Here is a 19,910-nt window from a genome sequence, read left to right as displayed (position 1 = left end):
CTAGCATTGCAAACAATTGTTCATAAATTGGGTACATAAACCAGAAAAAAAGTCTCTGATGCTCAGTGCTTTTTTTGAGAAACCTCATTTGCAAACACAGGTGACTTGATGACTTATCAAGACTAGGTGACTTTTTAAAACAACACTAGCACTACATTTGATGGGCACAAATGGAAACTTTGTTAAAGAATGTGCTGCTTCACAGTGGATGGGTGAGGAAGGATGCAGGGACATTGTGGATATGGCTGCTGGGAGAAATTCTGATCCTGCATATAGAAGGTAATTTAACTGGAAATTAATATCATAGTACAGGGGACAGAAAGTACAAAGATAAAATGAATACTAAGCAATGCTTAGAAGTTAGCTTCAGCTGCAAAATACAGAGGAAGTCCAAATATCAACCAGAAACAATCTTGTATTTATGAGAGAGCTACTAAAACCAGTACAAACAGGCAGAGAGGGGCTAATTTTAGATTTAGAAAAATCATGCTTATCACACTAAAAGAGCCAGCATGCAAAATAGCCCACAAATGTCACAATTGTCTCACTCAACAGTGGGGCACCAAGAACAAAACAGATATTAGGCCAAGTCTAATTAGACAGCCAAAGATGAAATTGCAGACTTAACAGAAGACTCTTGAAGAAATCCTGGGACAGGAAGAGATATGTTGAGGAATTAAAGTTTGCTTTAAGAGTATTACCTAAATTGACAAATGGGAAGGTCATTAATGAAGAAGGAACAGAATGCCGTCACAGTTCCAAGGATGGCTGATGTATATTTTAATAACCTAATTGGTCCATTTCACAAATGGGCATTTTTATGAAGACACAGTACACTATATGGTTCTTTCCACCACTTTTGATTATCCACGTGAATTTTGAGTGAGCCACCAGACCTTAAATTTGCGCATAAAATCTGAAATTTAGAGAGCGGGTATTAAATTTTAACAGTAACTTACTCGGCCAGGTAGACAGGAACTTGAATGATTGGATCTGAAATATAAATTATAAATGAGATTCAGTGCCATTTGAGAAAAGAGCAGTGTTAATCACAGATTCTATAACATTGTTAAACATGGAGCCAATAGCAGAATTAAATATCGATCCTGTAGGATTATTTTTCCTATTCCATCGCGGCAAGTTTAGATTTGAAAAGACAGAGCTATATTCTATCTATCCAAGCAGATTGAGATTAATTTTGTCGGTTTAGTTTAATTTAGTTTAGTTTAGATACAGCGCGGAAACAGGCCCTTCGGCCCACTGAGTCCTCACCAACCAGAAATCCCTGAACATTAACACTATCCTACAACTTAAAGATGATTTACAATTTAACCAAGCCAATTATCCCATAAACCTGTACGTCATTGGAGTGTGGGAGGAAACCGGAGCTCCGAGGGAAAACGCACCCAGATCACAGGGAGAACATACAAACTCCATACAGACAGCACCCATAGTCAGGATCAGACCAGAGTCTCTGGCACTGTAAGACAGCAACTCTACCACTGTGTCACCGTGCCGCTCACAGTTAATTAGCACTGGAGACGTGGTAAGATATGCACTCACTTGCCAAACATTTTATGTTTGCCAACATGTCCACAAAGAAACACAAGTGAAAGTTTTAGGATTCTAAGAATCCAAATATTCCTACTCAGATATACGCAGTGCAATAAAATTCCTTGTTCACATAAAGTTCACAGAATAACAGTGTACAAACAGTAATAATTAACACAACAAAAAATATATAAGCATGAGTGCAATACAGCATAATTGTGCAAGATTATAGTGCAATCCAAAGTAATTGAGAAAAAACTTTAAAGAATAACAATGGAATAACCAAAAGAGGAAGATTTACGAGTAAGAATACGCTGCAGCATCTCTGGAGAGTGTAAAACAGATGATTGATTGGTTTAAAAATCTGACAGCACTGCGTGAGAAGCTGTTCTTAAGTCTGGACATCCAAGCTTTCAAGCTCCTGTACCTTCTTCCAGAAGGTAGAAGAAAGAAAAGAGAATATCCAGGATGGCAGACATACTCCTAAATATTTCCAGCCTTCCTGATGCAATGAACAGTGAAGATGGACTGGATGAAAGGAGGTGACGAGTCTATGATGGATTGGGCTGCAGATGTTCACTACTCTCTGCAGATTTAGGCTTTCAAGAGCACAGTAGTTGTCATATCAGGCTGAGATGCATCCTGTCTGAATGCTTTCTCCAGAATATCTGTAGAAGCTTGAAATAATTTTTATAGACATGCTGAATTGTTTGAGACTTCTAAGAAAGGAAATTCGCAGTTGCTTTCTTGATCATCGCATCAATGTGAAGGGACCAGGTTAGGTTGCTGGTGATATGAATGCCTGGGAACTGGAAACTGTTGACTTCTCTACACCAGCTCCATCGATGAGGATATGGTTGTGTTCACTCCCTTGCTTCCTTAGGTCAACGGGCAACTCTTTCATTATGTTGACATTACGCAGTGGGTACTCCGGCTGACACACTGTAATAAAAGTTTCTCAATCTGTTTCCTGTACTTCATCTCAATGTTGTTGTTGATCAGCCAACAACAGTGGTATAATTTGCAAACTTAATGATCGAGTTAGCGTTGTACTTAGCCATGCAGCTATGTGTATACAGGGAATAGAGCAAGGGACTGAGCACAAAACACTGAAGGGCAGCAGTTAGAAATGTTGAAAGAAATGTTATGGTCAATTCTAGCCAACTGGGGTCTGTTGGTGAAGATATCCAGAAACCAGTTCCATATGGAGGCCCCAAGGCCAAGGTCCAAAAGCTTAAAGATTATCTGATTACGTTTTATGGTGTTGAAGGCTGAGCTAGTCAATGAATAACATCCTGACATAAGTGGATTTATTGTAAAGATGATTCAGAGTTGAACGTAGTGCAAGAAAGATGGCATCCTCCATCAAACTATTTTCCCTGAATGCAAATTGCAAGGGTTAAGCTTGCCTGGAAGACAGACACAGATGTGGGGTACTACCAATTATTCAAAGTACTTAATAATGGTTAATGTTAGAGCTACTGGGTGGTAGTCACTTTATTTTTCTTGGGGATTGGAATGGAGATTCCGTTGAAGCAGAATGCTTGGTCTCATCGATGTAAAGGAGGGCCCACTGGAAGCATCACATTCAGCATGACTTTAGAAGATGTGCACCTGAACCTCTGTCTTACCTGGAACGATTGCTGGAGTCCTAGGATGGAAGTGAGAGTGGAGGTGCAGGGACATGTGTTAGATCTCCTGTGGTTGCAGGTGAAAGTACTGGGGAGAAGGTGATTTGGGTAGGAAGGGATGAGTAAACCAAAAATGCAGAGGGAGCAGTCTGTATGAAAAGCGCAAAGGGAAGATGTGACTGGTGATTGGATCACGATGATGCTGGCTGAATTCTTGGAGAATGATGCGATGGATGCTGTGGATGGTGGCGTGAAAGATAAGGACCACGGTAACAAAAAAGGTCTAAAGAAGGTTGAAGGCTGGCAGGGGGGGTCCATGAAGAGGAGAAAAATTGGAGATGGGAGAAGGGGTCCTCACTGGGAGGCATGGATTCTTGCCAGACAAATCGGCCTGAAGTGATGGAAGAAAAGCTTGACGTCATGACAGCATTGGAAATGGTTGCGCTGTGGACATAGGGGTACAAAGGTAAGGCCTCTGCTGAGGACAGACAATTCTGTATTGGAGAAGAAGAGGTCGCGGAGATGGTAAAGACCTGACGGGGATTAAGACTGGAATCAAATCTAGGCTCTGAGGGCAGTGGGCACTGAGGAATACTGTGGAAGACGATGGGAGCTCAGATGGGAGGGTGGTGTTTGAAGTGGTGTAGGAGTAGGGGGTAGGTTAGCATTGGGGAAGGGCAGCAGATATTAAGAACCTCAGTTTGAAGGCAACTGGAGATACATGTAGAACCCAGGACCCAAATATATGAAATTAATAATGCAAAAGAGTCCATGTTTGCTCACTGTGGAATGGGCCAGTCCACATGCATGCTTCTTGTTTTGTTAAGTAAATTCTGTAACTAAAGATCATGTGATTATTTATTTTACACCAAATGTTGTTAATTTTCAACCAGCGAAAAATTCAATATATTAAAACCTTAACAAAACCATCACCACTCCTCCACAAGTGACTTTTTAAAAGAAAAGATTAGCTCATGGATGACCTCGGCTGCCAGTGAGAAGGATTTTCACAAGATCTATTGTTCTGTATTAGCCCAGGCCCAGAAGGTGCAATCTGAAATATAGTTTTGCTTCTGAAAAGAATGCCATTGCAATATCCATATCATATTGTTCCTTAATCCCTCTTCATGTAACCCTTTATACTGCCCAACAAAATATCTAAACCCCAATGCGGAAGAGTCTCATTGTGCCAGACAATGTTATTTACAATGAGAGAAATTAATTGAAGTAAGACTGAGTTTGCAATAAGGCAAGTATATACGACAAGACCAGCAGTTTTCCATTAAGCTATTTCACCCACGGTCCTGAGATAACACGGGGTCAAAGTCTCAAAAAGTAATAGGGAATGGAGAAAAGTTTGCTATTAATTAGAAACACTCAAAAACAACACATCTGAGATTTAAGTTAAAATATGGAAACACCTTAAGGGCATATTGTTTGGCTTTCAATATGTTACTTTAACTTAAGAAAGAGTTTCACCTTCTTTTAAGGTCCATTTGATCTCCCCAGTCCGTTTACTGACAGCATGCAGATTCCCGTCAAGAGTGGATATGAACAGCAGGGTTTCTGGGAGAGTCACTGAACTGGCAGCACACTGATAAAACACAAAGGCAATTATTATCACAATTTAAAAGGGGAAAATAGTAAATCAAAATGCAAATGCATATCTATCTTTGTCCAGCCATCAGAAGGGACCTACAAAAGAAACATGATTATAACGAATGAACAATAGAAACTTGCAGAAGCACCACTGCATACCAGTGATTTATACATTTTGTTTTAAAAGTGACACAATTTCCTTCTTATTGCAGGACAATTACTTATGGGGCATAGAATCTACCCAGAATCTTTTGATTAATGATACAGCTAATGAGCTAGGGGTCAGAAATAAATAGCATTGTGGTTTACAAGTAAATGATTATGATGATAATAGGATATTTTCAGTCTTTTCACCAACAGCAAACTTGGATGATGTTAGTTTTAAGGTAATTGCCATTACTATACAACTTTTAAAATCATTTTTCATTCCTTATCTCTAATGAATTTACTGTATCGTAAAATTAAAATTCATTAAATCATTTTAATTCGTTATTCCTAATATGGCATTCAATTTTTAATTCTTTATAAAGTGTCTGCTGTACAGTATAGTACATATAAAGTAAATTTACACATGCACAATAGTACTTCCGACTCCGGCTTTGTAACTTCTGATTTACCTATGGGTCTACAGGACATAAGTAGGGGAGCATCTCTATAGCTGTTTGACATTGGTCTTGCTTCAATAATATTTTCCTTTTCTTCTTGGCGTAACATCCCATTCCACCTTCCTTATTTCCCAAATCCAGTTATATATTACAAATGTATGGTACTACCCATTAGTTATTTGAGCAAATCACCACTGTTTACATACAACCTTGACAGCAAGTATTAGTATTACACAGAATTGCTGTAGAAAGCATTTTATCGGTTTGCATCACAGCATGGTTTGGGAACAGCTCCATCCAAGACTGCAATCCCACTGAGTTACTCCAGCATTAAGTGTCTATCTTCGAAATTGCAAAGAATTGTGGTCACAGCCCAGACCATTACACAAATCCTTCCATTGACTACATCTACACCTCACGCAGCCTCGGCAAGGCTGCCAGCATAATCAAGGACCAGTCTCACTGCGGCCACTCCCTCTGCTCCCCTTTTCCATCAGGCAAGAGGTACAAATGTGAAAACACACACCTCTAGATTCAAGGACAGTTTCTTCCCAGCTGTTATTAGGCAAATGAACCATCCAATCAACAAACGGAGTGCGGTCCTGAGCTACTATTTATCTCATTGGAGTCTCTTGACTATCTTTAATCGGACTTTACTGGACTTTATCTTGCATGTTATTCCCTTTATCATGAACCTGTACACTCTGGATGGCTCAATTAGAGAGCAGTCCTGAACTACTATCTACCTCATTGGAGGCCCTTGGTCTATCTATAATTGGACTTTACTGGACTTTATCTTGCACTAAACATTATTCCCTTTATCATATATCTGAACATACTGGATGGCTCGACTGTAATCATGTATAGTCTTGGGTGGTTAGCACACATCAAAAGCTTTTCACTGTACCTCGTACACGTGACAATAAACTAAACTAAACTAGTGAAATAATCAAAGGAAGGAAGCAGCATCACAGGTAAGCCTGGAGCTACCTGATCTCCCGGTTGCCAAACACCTTAATTGCCCTTTCCATTCTCACGCTGACCTTTCAGTCCTAGGCCTCCTCCATTGCCAGAGTGAGGCTAAACGCAAATTGGAGGAACAGCATCTCACATTTCACTTGGGCAACTTACAACTCAGTGGTATGATTTTTGATTTCTCTAACTTCAAGTAACCCCAGTACTCCCTCTCTCTCCATCCCTCCCCCACCCAAGTTGCACGAGCTTCTTGTTCTCACCTAGCAAACAGCTAGCAATGGCTTATTTCCTTTATCATCGCCACTTTTTTGGATATCATTAATTCATTTGTTCTATATCTCTCTGCTTCATCATCTATATCTTTCGTTTCCCTTTCCCCTGACTCCAGACTGAAGAAGGGTCTCGGTCCAAAAGTCACCTATTCCTTCTCGCCAGAGATGCTGCCTGTCCTGCTGAGTTAGTCCAGCATTTTCTGTCTATCTTCAGTTTAAACCAGCATCTGCAGTTTCTTCCTACACGTTATGACATTACCTGTCAGATTAATTGTTTAAATTCCTAAAAATATATAATACTCTGGAGAATTTAGTGCAATTTCCATTAATGCTAAACATGTGTGATTAGGTATTTTTAAACCCAAATGCAAGGGCAACGTAGAGTGGAATCATAACTTCAGCAGCCTCAGATAACTGCTTCATGAAACGATTGCTTGAAAATTCAAAAACCAAGAATATAATGCAGCTTTCAGTCCCTATGTAATAGTTACTAGTGTTTTCATTTGCCTTTATGTAATTCAGTATCACACCCCCAACTAGTATTTCATTAGTGTTTGCTGCCATTGTTGGCAAGAATGTACCAGTGCCCCTTTTAGCAAGTGCAACACAATTGGGATCTACTAATGTAGTAACAGCCTGTGTGTTCCAGAATGTGGAATACAATAGCCCATTATAATCACTCTTATTTCATATTCAATGAGATGCCAATTAACGAAAAATGTCTCTCATGAAAACCTGTACAGTACAGGCACTCCTTACTTACATAAGGGTCAGGTTCTGTGAACGCTTACGTAAGTCAGATTTTATGCAAGTCGGAATCACCATCCTCATCCCGAAATAACTCACTGAGAGTATTAACCATCTCAGTGACGTCTGGGGCACTTTCTGAAGTGCACGACTTTCTAGGTAAGCACCGCTGCCATTGCCTGCTTGAGCTCTATCTCACCGCTGGGGCACTTTCTGTGGCGCGTGGTCCTCTGGGTAAGCGCCGCCACCATTGCCGGCTTGTTTCTAATGTAAATGAGTAATCGTACAGTACTACGGAAATTATATACTGTACTTCCTTCAAAGTTTGAGGAAAATCGGTATGTCGCTGAGTACTTCATCAAACTTCAGCAGGTGTACCGTGAAGAACATACTGCTTGGTTGCATTATGGCTTGGTTCGGAAATTCAAACTCTCTAGAACGAAGAAGACTGCAGAAGGTGGTGGACATTGCCTGGCTCATCACAGGTAATGCCCTCCCCAACATTGACATGATCTACATGAAGCTGTCTCAAGAAGGCACCTAATATCATCAAATACCCACACTATCCCAGCCATGCTCTTTTCTCACAGGAACCACCATGACAAAGGAAGTTCAGGAGCCTGAGAACCATTGCTCCCTGGTTCTAAACAGCTTCTTACCATAAATCATGAGGTTCTTTAACCACCCTATACACCCCGACTAACCACTGCAAAGTTTGCACTATTATGATTTGTGTATTATCATTGTCTAGTTTACTTAGGATAAATGATAATGTATTGTATTTCTTTGTTGTTGTTCAGTCTAATGTGTTTGCAAAGCTGTAGCAACTAATTTTATTGTTCCGGTTCATATCCAGTGCACGTGTCACATAAATATTCTTCAAACTCTTCCTGATAAAATCCACGTTACCTTTGGCCGCTGACTAGTGACGACTATGACTCACAACACCTATAAAGAAGGTAATTGTGAGTGTAATGTTAGCTTCTATTGCTAGGATTGTGCAACAATTATTATGAACACCTGAAACACTGCCTAAACGATACCATAAATTTATCTCGTTTGAAGAATGAATTAAACTAAATATAATCTATATACTAAAACTCATTTGATTGTTTGTTCGTTCCTGAACTACAGCCAAAATGGTACATGATAGCACGACAATTTTAGGCCCACCGTCGTCCCTTTCGTGCTAATGGAAGAAGTTTCATTGAAATCAGTCTTATATATTTAAAGTTATTCACATTTTAAAGTTTAAATCTATGTCCTAGGGAGGGAGGGGGAAGGGAGGGAGAGAGGGATAAGGGGGGTTGAGGGGGATGGAGTGGGGGGAGGGGAAGGTGGGGAAGAGAAGGGGGGAGGGGAGGAAGGTGGAGGGGGGGAGGGAGGGGGGAGCGGGGAGGAGGGGAGGGAAGGGGAGCAGGGGAGGAGGAGAGGGGGAGGGGGAGGAGAGGGGGAGAGGGGAGGGGTAGGGGGGAGGAGAGGGTGCTGCATCAATGCAGGAGAGGGTTGGGCTCAACGGGTCCACTTGGTCTAGTACTAGACTAAAGGTTGACACAAAATGTTGGAGGAACTCAGCAAGTTAGACAATAGACAATAGGTGCAGGATTGTCATTGTCAATAGGTGCAGGATAGGCCATTAGGCCCTTCGAGCCAGCACCACCATTCAATGTGATCATAGCTGATCATTCTCAATCAGTACCCCGTTCCTGCCTTCTTCCCATACCCCCTGACTCCGCTATCTTTAAGAGCTCTATCTAGCTATCTCTTGAAATCTTCTTCAGGCTTCTCGACCCATAACGTCACCCATTCCTTCTCTCCCGAGATGCTGCCTGACCCGCTGAGTTACTCCAGCATTTTGTGTCTACCTTCGATTTAAACCAGCATCTGCAGTTCTTTTCTACACATAGTGCTAGACTACCTCTCACAGCAGAACTTTTAGTATATTGTGCAGCTTAAAGCCATTCTCACCAGTTCATAATTTTATTCTGATATATCATTCATCATAAGATTTGTACTGTAGCAATAGCAATGTGTTTAAGTCTAATGTGAAATCAAACTCAATAATAATTGAAATGGCACTCTCAGAGAAATGAAAAATGTCAATAAATAAGAACAACTTTTACAGTGCCCTTTTAATTATTAGAGAAATATCAATCTCCTGAAAGAACAGGATTTGCAATGTACCACACCCTCACCTGGCTCAATGACAAAAATTCTTAGTACTACTTTCAGGGTTGAGGTCATGTAAACTTATATTTTAAACAATTCCCTCACAATTTAACAAGATTTAACACTATTTTCAGAAAGAAATATTTGAAAACTAATCTTTTGATGCAAAATTATATGCATTCACTGCTGTCTGCTGACTTAATGTTTGATTATTTGAACTTTGCGAACTTTGAAACTGACATCAGAACTAATTTCTGTCATATTTTAAGATTAAATATAATAAAATAAAATTATTCCCTAACTAATGTGATTATTGTTTTTTTACTGAAGATCACAAAGATAATTTAAGATCTGAAAACCCAGCTGTTAAGGTTGATGCAATAAACAGACAAACTAGGAAACTAAAGAGCTGCAAGTTTTAGGGCAGTTGTTTGAGAAGCTATTTGAATCTATGATTTAGGATATGTTGACTAAGTAGTTAGTAAAATATCAGTTGAATAGAGTGCCAATGTGGATTTATAAAAGGTGGGTCATGTCTCATTGAATATTTTGAGGAAGTAATAAAGAAATTGTAGGGAAATGATATGTAAACCAAGAGGAATGTGAAAAGGATCTGAACCGGGATCTCATCTGTTATTTGTGTTACATTGGAATGAATTCTCAATATTTATTGGTTTCAAGCTGAGAACAGGAGTTTCAAAGAATTTTAGGTTCCAAGTACATTTATCATTAAAATATACTGGACAAATTAAAACAAAATGAATAAAACTAATGGAATGTTACATTTTAAAACTAGAGGACTAGAATTTGCGAGGGAAAAAGTGTTGCTACACTTACACTGATTCTTGGTATTGCACCTTTGGAGGGATATAATGGTTTTGGAAGAAATTCAGGCAGATTCACCAAATGACACCAAGGCCCTTGGATTATATTATGTGATTGCATAAATATAGGTTGCAATGTCTTGAAATGAGAAGCAATGGGATAACCTGAATGAGAGATTTAGGATTCTGTAAATAACTGTTTGAAGAAACATAATCCAATGGTTACATAGTCTTTGCAAGAGAAAGTAATTTAAGAACCTGATCATTCATGATTTGAAACATGATTCCATAAAAAACACACGGAAATAATGGAGCCCCCTCCCACAAAATGCTGCAGATGACACCACAATTAATAATTTTAAATATTAGATCTGTATCTGTGTTTGTGCTCGACGTAACAGAAATAATGATTTGGGATGCAGATCTGCCTTAATCTCACTAAATAGAGAAATAGATGCAAGGCACTGAAATGCATAATCCTGTTCTTGTGTGTAATATGAAAGAGTCACATAGACTCCGACTTGCATGATGATAGATCTGGAGTAAATGACAAGAACAGTGGAACAAGGAGTGTTCACTGCAAGGGCTGCACCAGAAAACAAAACTCACTGGAATTCAGATGATGTACAAAGAGACAATCTTGATGGTTTTTAAAAAAAGAATTCATAGCATAAAACTGTTGTAATCAGTCTTCATTTAAATTCCAACTGAATAGCTTTGAATTTTTCAGAAAACTCTTAATAATCAAAGATACTATGGTTGCTATGGAGCCACATATAGACAATGCTGGAATGTCGAATTTTGATTTTCTTTCCTAAACAAGATCTAGAACCATTACAAAATCATGAGGAAGTGCAGATAAGATGAGTGGTCACAGTTTTTTTCCCAGCGTAGAGTCCAAAACTAGAGGACAGAGGTTTAAGGTGAGAGGGGAAAGATTTAAAAGAGACCCGAGGGGCAATTTCATCACACAGTGTGATGCATATATGGAACGATCTGCCAGAGGAAGCTGTAAAGGCAGATATAATTATATCATTCAAAAGTCATTTTGAGACATATGGATAGGAAAGATTTAGAGGGACATACACCAAACATAGGCAAATGGTACCAGCTCAGTTGGCATGAACAAGATGAGCCGTAGGGCCTGTTTCCATGCTGTATGACTCTCCAAAAGAATGCAGGAAAAACTAAAGTGGCTTTTATAACAATTCAGTTGTAATATAGACTCATAAATAAAACTTTTTTCTTGCAGTTTTTCCTTGTAAATAAAATAATATATCATTACAGGTTGAACACTGATTTTCCGGCACCCTTGGTTCCAGAATCTTTCTGGATTATCCGTTTCTCCAGGCCAACAAAGGTCATGTGATAATGAAACAACAGTACATTCCTGGCCCGATTATGACACCCTTCACGTGTTTCTAATGCACCATGGAGTGCCAGAAACTTAAATAAAACAAATAGAAAATGTAAATTGAATGTGAATGGAATGACCTGCCGACTCACGGCCCCTACCATCTCTCCAGCCATTTTCCGAGCCCCGGCTTCTGACCCCACTCCTGACTCGCAAGGTGCACCAACAAGCCCCTCTCACCTGCTGCTGTTTCTAGCTGTCGGTGGTGGCTTTATCCACCACCTTGTTGACCACCACTGCCTACTTCTCCCGTTGCCCTGCCCAATCGGTCTCTTCTCTCTCCCCCCCCACCGCCCCCACCTCCAAGTTCAGGACAAAGCATAGCAGGTAATAGGTGAACACAGATGAAGGGAGGTGTTTGATAGGAAGATGGTTGGACAAAGGCTAGAGATTAAAACAGAAGGTATGAGACAAAAGAGTTGAAACATTGCGAATTGTGAAGCCAGAGGAAGGAATGTGGGTGAAGGGGGAGAAGAGAAATAGAAGCGAGTCATTAGAGGTTACTGAAAATTGGAGAGATTGATGTCCATATATTCGGTTGTAGCTACCCGAGCAGAATATGAACCAAACGCAGGCTCAGCGATCGTTTCGCTCAACACCTTCGCTCAGTCCGCCTTAACCAATCTGATCTCCCGGTGGCTGAGCACTTCAACTCCCCCTCCCACTCCCAGTCTGACCTTTCTGTCATGGGCCTCCTCCAGTGCCATAGTGAGGCCCACCGGAAATTGGAGGAACAGCACCTCATATTTCGCTTGGGCAGCTTGCAGCCCAGCGGTATGAACATTGATCTCCAACTTTAGATAGTTCCTCTGTCCATCTCTTCCCCTCCCCCTTCCAAGTTCTCCCTCTATCTTCCTTTCTCCACCTATATCCTTCCTTTGTCCCGCCCCCCTGACATCAGTCTGAAGAAGGGTCTCGACCCGAAATGTCACCCATTCCTTCTCTCCTGAGATGCTGCCTGACCTGCTGAGTTGCTCCAGCATTTTGTGAATAAATACCTTCGATTTGTACCAGCATCTGCAGTTATTTTCTTACAGAATATGAAGTTTTGTTCCTTCAGTTTGCCTGTGGCCTCACTCTGGCAATGGAGGAGGCCCAGGATAGAAAAGTCAGTATGGGAATGGAAGGGGAGTGAAAATGGTTAGCATCCGGGAGATCTGGTAGGCCTTGGCAGACTGAGCGCAAGTGTTCAGCGAAATAGTCGCCGAGTTTACGCTCTGGTCTCGCCGATGTCACAAACTGCAATTTGCTAATGTTCAGTGACATATGACAATAAAACACTCTTGACTAGATAAACAGCGAAGTTGAATGCAGAAGGAATGTTACATGTTGTTTGTGATAAAGTTAAGAGACATTATTCACTTGGAATCTTCAATTTTAAATCACTAATTCCTCTGTTCATCTCAATTGTACCAGAGTGTGTTACATCAATCTAAGAGAGCAGTGGGGACCTTAATTTAATCTTTGACCAATTCACAAGATTGTCCACTAATACTGTTAGAATCCACAGCATAACTGAGATGGTATGCAGGCCTGAATTCCATGCTTTTTTTCAAAACCATGTCATACTATCCATGCGATACTGTAGGGTGAATCTCTTGCTTTTATTTCATCATCCCATACTATATAGAAATGCTACGTATAAACCGCTAACATCTGAGTCAAGATCAGACACAGTAGAATGCTTGGTTTCTTCATTTTATTGCACAATCTAGAAAGGTTTTTTTTAACTCGGGTTTTATTACTTCTGAAAAAGTGCTGCTCCTAACTCATTAGATAGGTAAATCCTAGGATTATTTTGTTTAGTATCACACAAAAATAATGGACTTCACAGATGCTTGGATTAATTTCATGCTAGCTAATAACACACCTACTATCTGTCTATGTAATTGACATTTGCATTAAGAACTGATTGACTCACAAATACATACAGTTCTTGGACTATCCATTGTATGAGACCATATTACCAAATCAGATGGTTTCCCATTTATGAGTTCTCTATTGTCGTGAAATACATGGAATACAATAGTGCAGATCACCAGTGAACAATGAGTACTGTAGTGCAGAACATTTTTACTGGTCTAGCAACTTAAAGGTTGAGAGTTCAATTCCATAATAACTCTCAATGAATCTGAAGGGTGGATATAATGAAAAATTACCATTCAATCTACCAGATCATGATACAACCTTTGCTGATTCAGTAATAGTTAGGAATCTAGCACATGTATCTTGTTATGCCATATGCTTACATAACACTTCTCACAAACCCAAGCATGTTACAAAAAATGAAGTACTTTTGGAGTGCAAAGATAAAGCTGAAAGCACTGTGAACCTCTCCGTCAGGGAATGCATGGATGCCAAGCTCAAACAACTGAAAGAGATGCAAAAATTCAGTCAATTGAGCCACACATCCCATCAAGCTTCACCCAAACTCCTCTGGCAGTCTACAGATCCCGTAGACTCATTCATCACTCGAGAACACAAAGAGCTGTAATGCAAGCAGGTCCTAAACCTTATTTGGCTTAACATTTCAAGTGAAAAACCACACCTCAGTGCATTGGATCCTCAAAGTGTGTGCTTCATACTCAAGTCTACAAAATGGAACTAGAACCATGATTTCCTGACCCAGAGATGAGAATGCTCCCACTGAACAACAGCTGATAATTGACTTGATACTTGACTCCAGTCACACAGCATACAATTCTTTCTTACTGCTATCTATAGTCAGGTTTTTGCACAATTTCTGAGCAATTAAAGATAATAATAAATGTAGTTGTTACCAAGCTCAAAAATCAAATAACATTATAATTTTAGCTTAATTTACTAACTTGACTATATCTTATTTAATAAAACGTATACCTTATTAAATAACTGAACTACTTTTGGTTAAAGAGCAGAATTTGAAATTTCATTTGTCCCAATATATTAACTGTGGAACAATTTTACTCGATGATTGACTTACTTTTTCCCCCACATAAAGGCGAGGTGAGTAATGGTTTAGAAGTATTATATATGAATGCGCGAAGTATAAGAAGTAAAGTGGATGAGCTTGAGGCTCAGTTAGAGATTGGTAGATATGACATTGTGGGGATTACAGAGACATGGATGCAGGAGGATCGGGACTGGGAATTAAATATTCAGGGTTATGCGTCCTATAGAAAGGACAGGCAGGTTGGCAGAGAAGGTGGAGTAGCTCTATTGGTGAGGGATGAAATTCAGTCACTTGCGAGGGGTGACATAGGGACTGGTGATGTGGAGTTGCTGTGGATAGAATTGAGGAATTGTAAAGGTAAGAAGACACTAATGGGAGTGATCTACAGGCCCCAAACAGTAGCCTGGGTATAGGGTGCAAGTTGCAGCAGGAGTTAAAATTTGGCGTGTAGCAAAGGTAATGCCACTGTGGTTTATGGGAGATTTCAATATGCAGGTAGACTGGGAAAATCAGGCTGGTTCTGGACCCCAAGAAAGGGCATTTGTAGAGTGCCTCCGAAATGAATTATTTGAGCAGCTTGTTCTGGAGCCTACCAGAGAGAAGGCAATTCTGGATTTAGTGTTGTCGAATGAACCAGATTTAATGAGGGAACTCAAGGTAAAGGAACTGCAAGGAGGTAGTGACCATAATAGGATAAGTTTTAATCTGCAATTTGAGAGGAAGAAGGTTAAATCAGAAGTGTCAATGTTGCCGTTGAACAAAAGGGACTATGAAGGCATGAGAGAGGAGCTGGCCAAGGTCGACTGGGAAAGGATCCTAGCAGGAATGACGGTGGAACAGCAATGGCAAGAATTTCTGGGCATAATCCAGAAGATGCAGGATCATTTCATTCCAAAGAGGAAGAAAGATTCTAAGGGGAGTAAGAGGCAACCATGGCTGACAAGGGAGGTTAGGGATGGAATAAAACTAAAAGAAAAGATGTATAACATAACAAAGAGTAGCGGGAAACCAGAGGATTGGGAAATTTCAAAGGTCAACAGAAGGTAACAAAAAGGGCAACATGGGGTGAAAAGATGAAGTACGAGGGTAAACTGGCCAAGAATATACAGAACACTGAACGTAAACATGCAGGTACAGCAGGCAGTGAAGAAAGCTAATGGCATGTTGGCTTTCATAACGAGAGGATTTGAGTATAGGAGTAAAGAAGTCCTTCTGCAGTTGTACAGGGCCCTGGTGAGACCACATCTGGAGTATTTTATGCAGTTTTGGTCTCCTAATTTGAGGAAGGACATCCTTGCTATTGAGGCAGTGCAGCATAGGTTCACGTGGTTAATCCCCGGGATGGTGGGACTGACATATGAGGAAAGATTGGAAAGACTGGGCTGGTATTCACTGGAATTTAGAAGGATGAGAGGGGATCTTATAGAAATATATAAAATTATAAAAGGACTGGACAAGCTGGATGCAGGAAAAATGGTCCCAATGTTGGGGGAGTCCAGAACCAGGGACAACAGTCCAAGAATAAAGGGGAGGCCATTTAAAACTGAGATGAGAAAACCCCTTTTCACCCAGAGAGTTGTGAATTTATGGAATTCAAACGCAGGCTCAGCGATCTATTGTTTATTGACTAGAATGTGAAATTATATTTTTTTGTTTAAATTTAGCATTTCATTAAAAATCATTGCTAATGAGATCAAATCATTAATAGGATTTAAGATGAAAGATATTTGTACCATAATGCAGCTTGATCTCTGATTCTCAAACTTTACAACCTCAAAATTGTCAATCTTGATGCAGGGATTCGACCCAAAACAACCACAATTTTAAATCTTCCACCCACCAAGCGCCGATGCTGTCTGACTTGCTGAGTTCCCCCAACAGATTTCTTGTTGCTCAAAACTGGCAAACGTTTTACCTCTCTAACTTTCAATTCCCTTGCATAACATATAGACATTTTAAACACCTGGGTTTAGGGGTCAGCATCCCCCTGTACCACTGCACCATTGACTTTCTGACCTACAGACCACAACCAGTGAAATTACGTGACAACAAATCCTCCACAATAACTCTCAATACCAGTGTCTAAGGATGCGATCTCAGTCCCCTACTACTTATACACACATGACTGCATGGCCAGCTAATTCAACACTAACTTCACCTACAAGTTTGCAGATTACACCACTGTGATGGACTGGATCATGAATAATGCTGAAACGAAGAACAGAAAAGAGATAGAGAACTTAGTAACATAGTGTCAGGACACCAACCACTCCCTCAATGTCAGCAAGATGAAGGAGCTAGTTATTAACTTCAGAAAATGTGACAGAGTACATGCCCCAATCAGAATTAATAGTGCTTCAAGTTCCTTGGCGATAATATAATCATTGATCAGCCATTTATCGACCACATAAGCAAATTAAGTCAGCAAATTAAAGTGAGGCATCCATTTGATGTTGTAGACCAACAGCATCAAAAAAATCTATGCTCCACTCCTCAACAGCACACCCCCCTGCGTTCTATTACATACAATATTCAACAAGGAACATACAACATACCAACACTATCAGAAAACGATTACCAAAAAACGATTTGCATTTTTAGCAACGGAAATATGTAACAGAGCTACTTGATTATCTCCAGAGTGGACCATATCTAATCATGAATAGCGGTGCTCTGTTAAACAGCTAACAGCAAATGGTTCCAATAATATTCTCATTCGCAGTGATGGCACAACCTAAAAAGCAAGTGCCAAATACCAGACTGAAGCATTTGCAGAAACAAGGAACTGCAGGTGCTGGTTTACCAAGGAAAGACACACAATGCTGGAATAACTCAGTGGGCTAGACAGCATCCTTGGATAACATGGATAGGTGACATTTCAGATCAGGACTCATCTTCAGACTGACTGCAAGGGCGAGGGAAAAGAAAGCTGGAAGAATGGAAGGGCAGGTCATAGGTGAACTCAGGCATCTGTTTTTTTTTATAGACAGATGGATAGACAAAGACCATAGACGAACACACCCAAGGTGTGCAACAAAAGGATGAGATTGTTGAAGCTAGAGGATTGACGAGGGGCAAATTGTTTAGGAATATAACGTGGTGGAAGGTCAGATAGGGTTCAGTGGAGGTGAGAGGGAAAAGAAAGAGGGGGTTTATGGGGGAAGAAGGGATGTTCTGTAGATGTAACCTACAGTTGGAGAATTCAATGTTTTTTTTTAGAGATACAGCGTGGAAACAGGCCCCGTCAGCCCACCGGGTCTGCGCCGCCCAGCGATCCCCGCACATTAACATTATCCTACACCCTAGGGACAATTTATTGTTAACATTTGTCCAGCCAATTAACCTACATACCTGTACGTCTTTGGAGTGTGGGAGGAAACCGAAGATCTCGGAGAAAACCCACGCAGGTCACGGGGAGAACGTACAAACTCCGTACAGACAGCGCCCGTAGTCAGGATCGAACCTGAGTCTCCGGCGCTGCATTCACTGTAAGGCAGCAACTCTACCGCTGCGCCACCGTGCCGCCCACGGTGGCAAATCAATGTTCATAACATTGGGTTGTAAGCTACCCATGTAGAAGATGAGGTGGTGTTCCTTCAGTTTGCATGTGGCTTCACTCTGGCAGTGGAAGAGCGCCAGGACAGAAAAGTTAGTATGGGAATTTGGGTTTTAGTGGAATAAGTGCAAGTGTTTGGCAAAACGGTTGCCGAGTCTACGTTTGGTCTCGCCGATGTAGAGTACGTCGCATTGGGAACACCGGATGCAGTAAATGAGGTTGGAGGAGGTGTCTCACCTGGAAGGACTGTCAGAGTCCCTGGATGGAAGTGAGGGAGGGGGTATAGGGACAGATGTTGGACCCTACAGTTGTGGAGTATAAACTAAGTACAGGACCTTTATGGAGTATAAACTAAACAGGAAATCAGGAGGGTCAAAAGGGCCATGAAATGTTCTTGCGGAGTAGGATTAAAGAAAATCCTAGGCCATTTTATACCTATATTAAGACAAAAGGTAACTAAGAAGAGGGCAGGGACACTCAAGGATAAAGGACTGAATTCCTGCCAAGGTAAATAGCAAGGTACTAAATGAGTACTTTGCATCAGTATTCACCAAGAAGAATGGCCTACAGGATGAAGAGATAATGAGGAAGGATTCAGCAGGATATAGATAAATTGGAAATGCAGCCAGAGAAATTATAGATAGAAATAAACTGGACAAGTGTGAGGTGTTACACTTTGGACGGTATACAATAAATGGCAGGATCTTAGGAACATTGATATACAGATGGATCATGGGGTGCAAGTCCAGCTCACTGAAAGTGGCATACAATTAGATAGGGTGGTAAAGAAAGCATACGACATACTTGCATTCATCAGGCAGGGTGTTGAATATCAAAGTCAGAAAGTCATATCTCAGCATTATTAGGCCACATTTGGAATATTGTGCAGTTCTGGTTGCTGCATTACAGAAGGCTGTAGAAATTTTGGTGAGGGTGCAGAAGAAGTTTACCAGGACGTTACCTGTATTAGAGTATATTAACTATAAGGAGAGGTTGGACAAACGTGGATTGTTTTCTCTGGTCCGTTGGAGGATGGGGAACAATATGATTGTTGATGTGGACTTGTGGGCCAAAGGGCCTGTTTCTGTGCTGAACTGTTGTATGTTCTATGAAATTAATTCAGAATTTGTCCACGTACCGCTTAAATGTATCTTATTATGACTGAAGTTAAATGGAGTCAAGGAAAAAATCTTCAATGGCTGGAATCACATCTTTCACAAAAGAAGATGGTTGTGTCCACTGGAGGCTAATTATTTTAATTCCAAGGTCCAACTTGCTACATCAATCTTTCCATCACCCAAGATTAGAAATGTGGAATCTTGTATAAGATTCACTTCCTAGCCCAACTCTATAATGAAGTAGCCCATAATCATGTGCAACGTAGAGATCATTTAGGCTTAGAATGCTAAAGCTGCTTGTAGCATGCCACACATGTACGAGGGAATAACAATCTCCAACAAGAATCTAACCAGCTATCCTTGACAATGAACAGCATACTACCACCACCCCTTCAAGAACATTTAGAGCTAAATAGCATTCCCCACAACCCCAAAATAAATTAAATAAAACTACAACTGAAAATCCATGTAGGGCTCATGAATTGTCAAAAGAGTTTAATTACTGTAAATCTCTTTA

The 19,910-nt window shown here is 40.5% G+C and overlaps 1 protein-coding gene across 2 annotated transcripts in view; it reads right to left on the bottom strand.

The window, feature by feature from the left end:
• Window positions 1-19,910, bottom strand: part of ern2 (endoplasmic reticulum to nucleus signaling 2) — a 65,419-nt gene that overhangs the window by 44,012 nt on the left and 1,497 nt on the right. For both annotated transcript variants that reach the window (XM_078417795.1, XM_078417796.1), the window contains exons 2-3: window positions 4,662-4,776; window positions 960-993 (exon numbers count right to left, since the gene is read on the bottom strand). In XM_078417795.1, the coding sequence (XP_078273921.1) occupies window positions 960-993; window positions 4,662-4,776 (149 nt within the window). The remainder of the gene's footprint in view (window positions 1-959; window positions 994-4,661; window positions 4,777-19,910) is intronic.

The sequence above is a fragment of the Rhinoraja longicauda genome, chromosome 21 (genome assembly GCF_053455715.1).
Source record: "Rhinoraja longicauda isolate Sanriku21f chromosome 21, sRhiLon1.1, whole genome shotgun sequence".
In the NCBI taxonomy this organism is placed as follows: Eukaryota; Metazoa; Chordata; class Chondrichthyes; order Rajiformes; family Arhynchobatidae; genus Rhinoraja; species Rhinoraja longicauda.
This window is presented reverse-complemented; position numbering and strand designations above follow the sequence as displayed.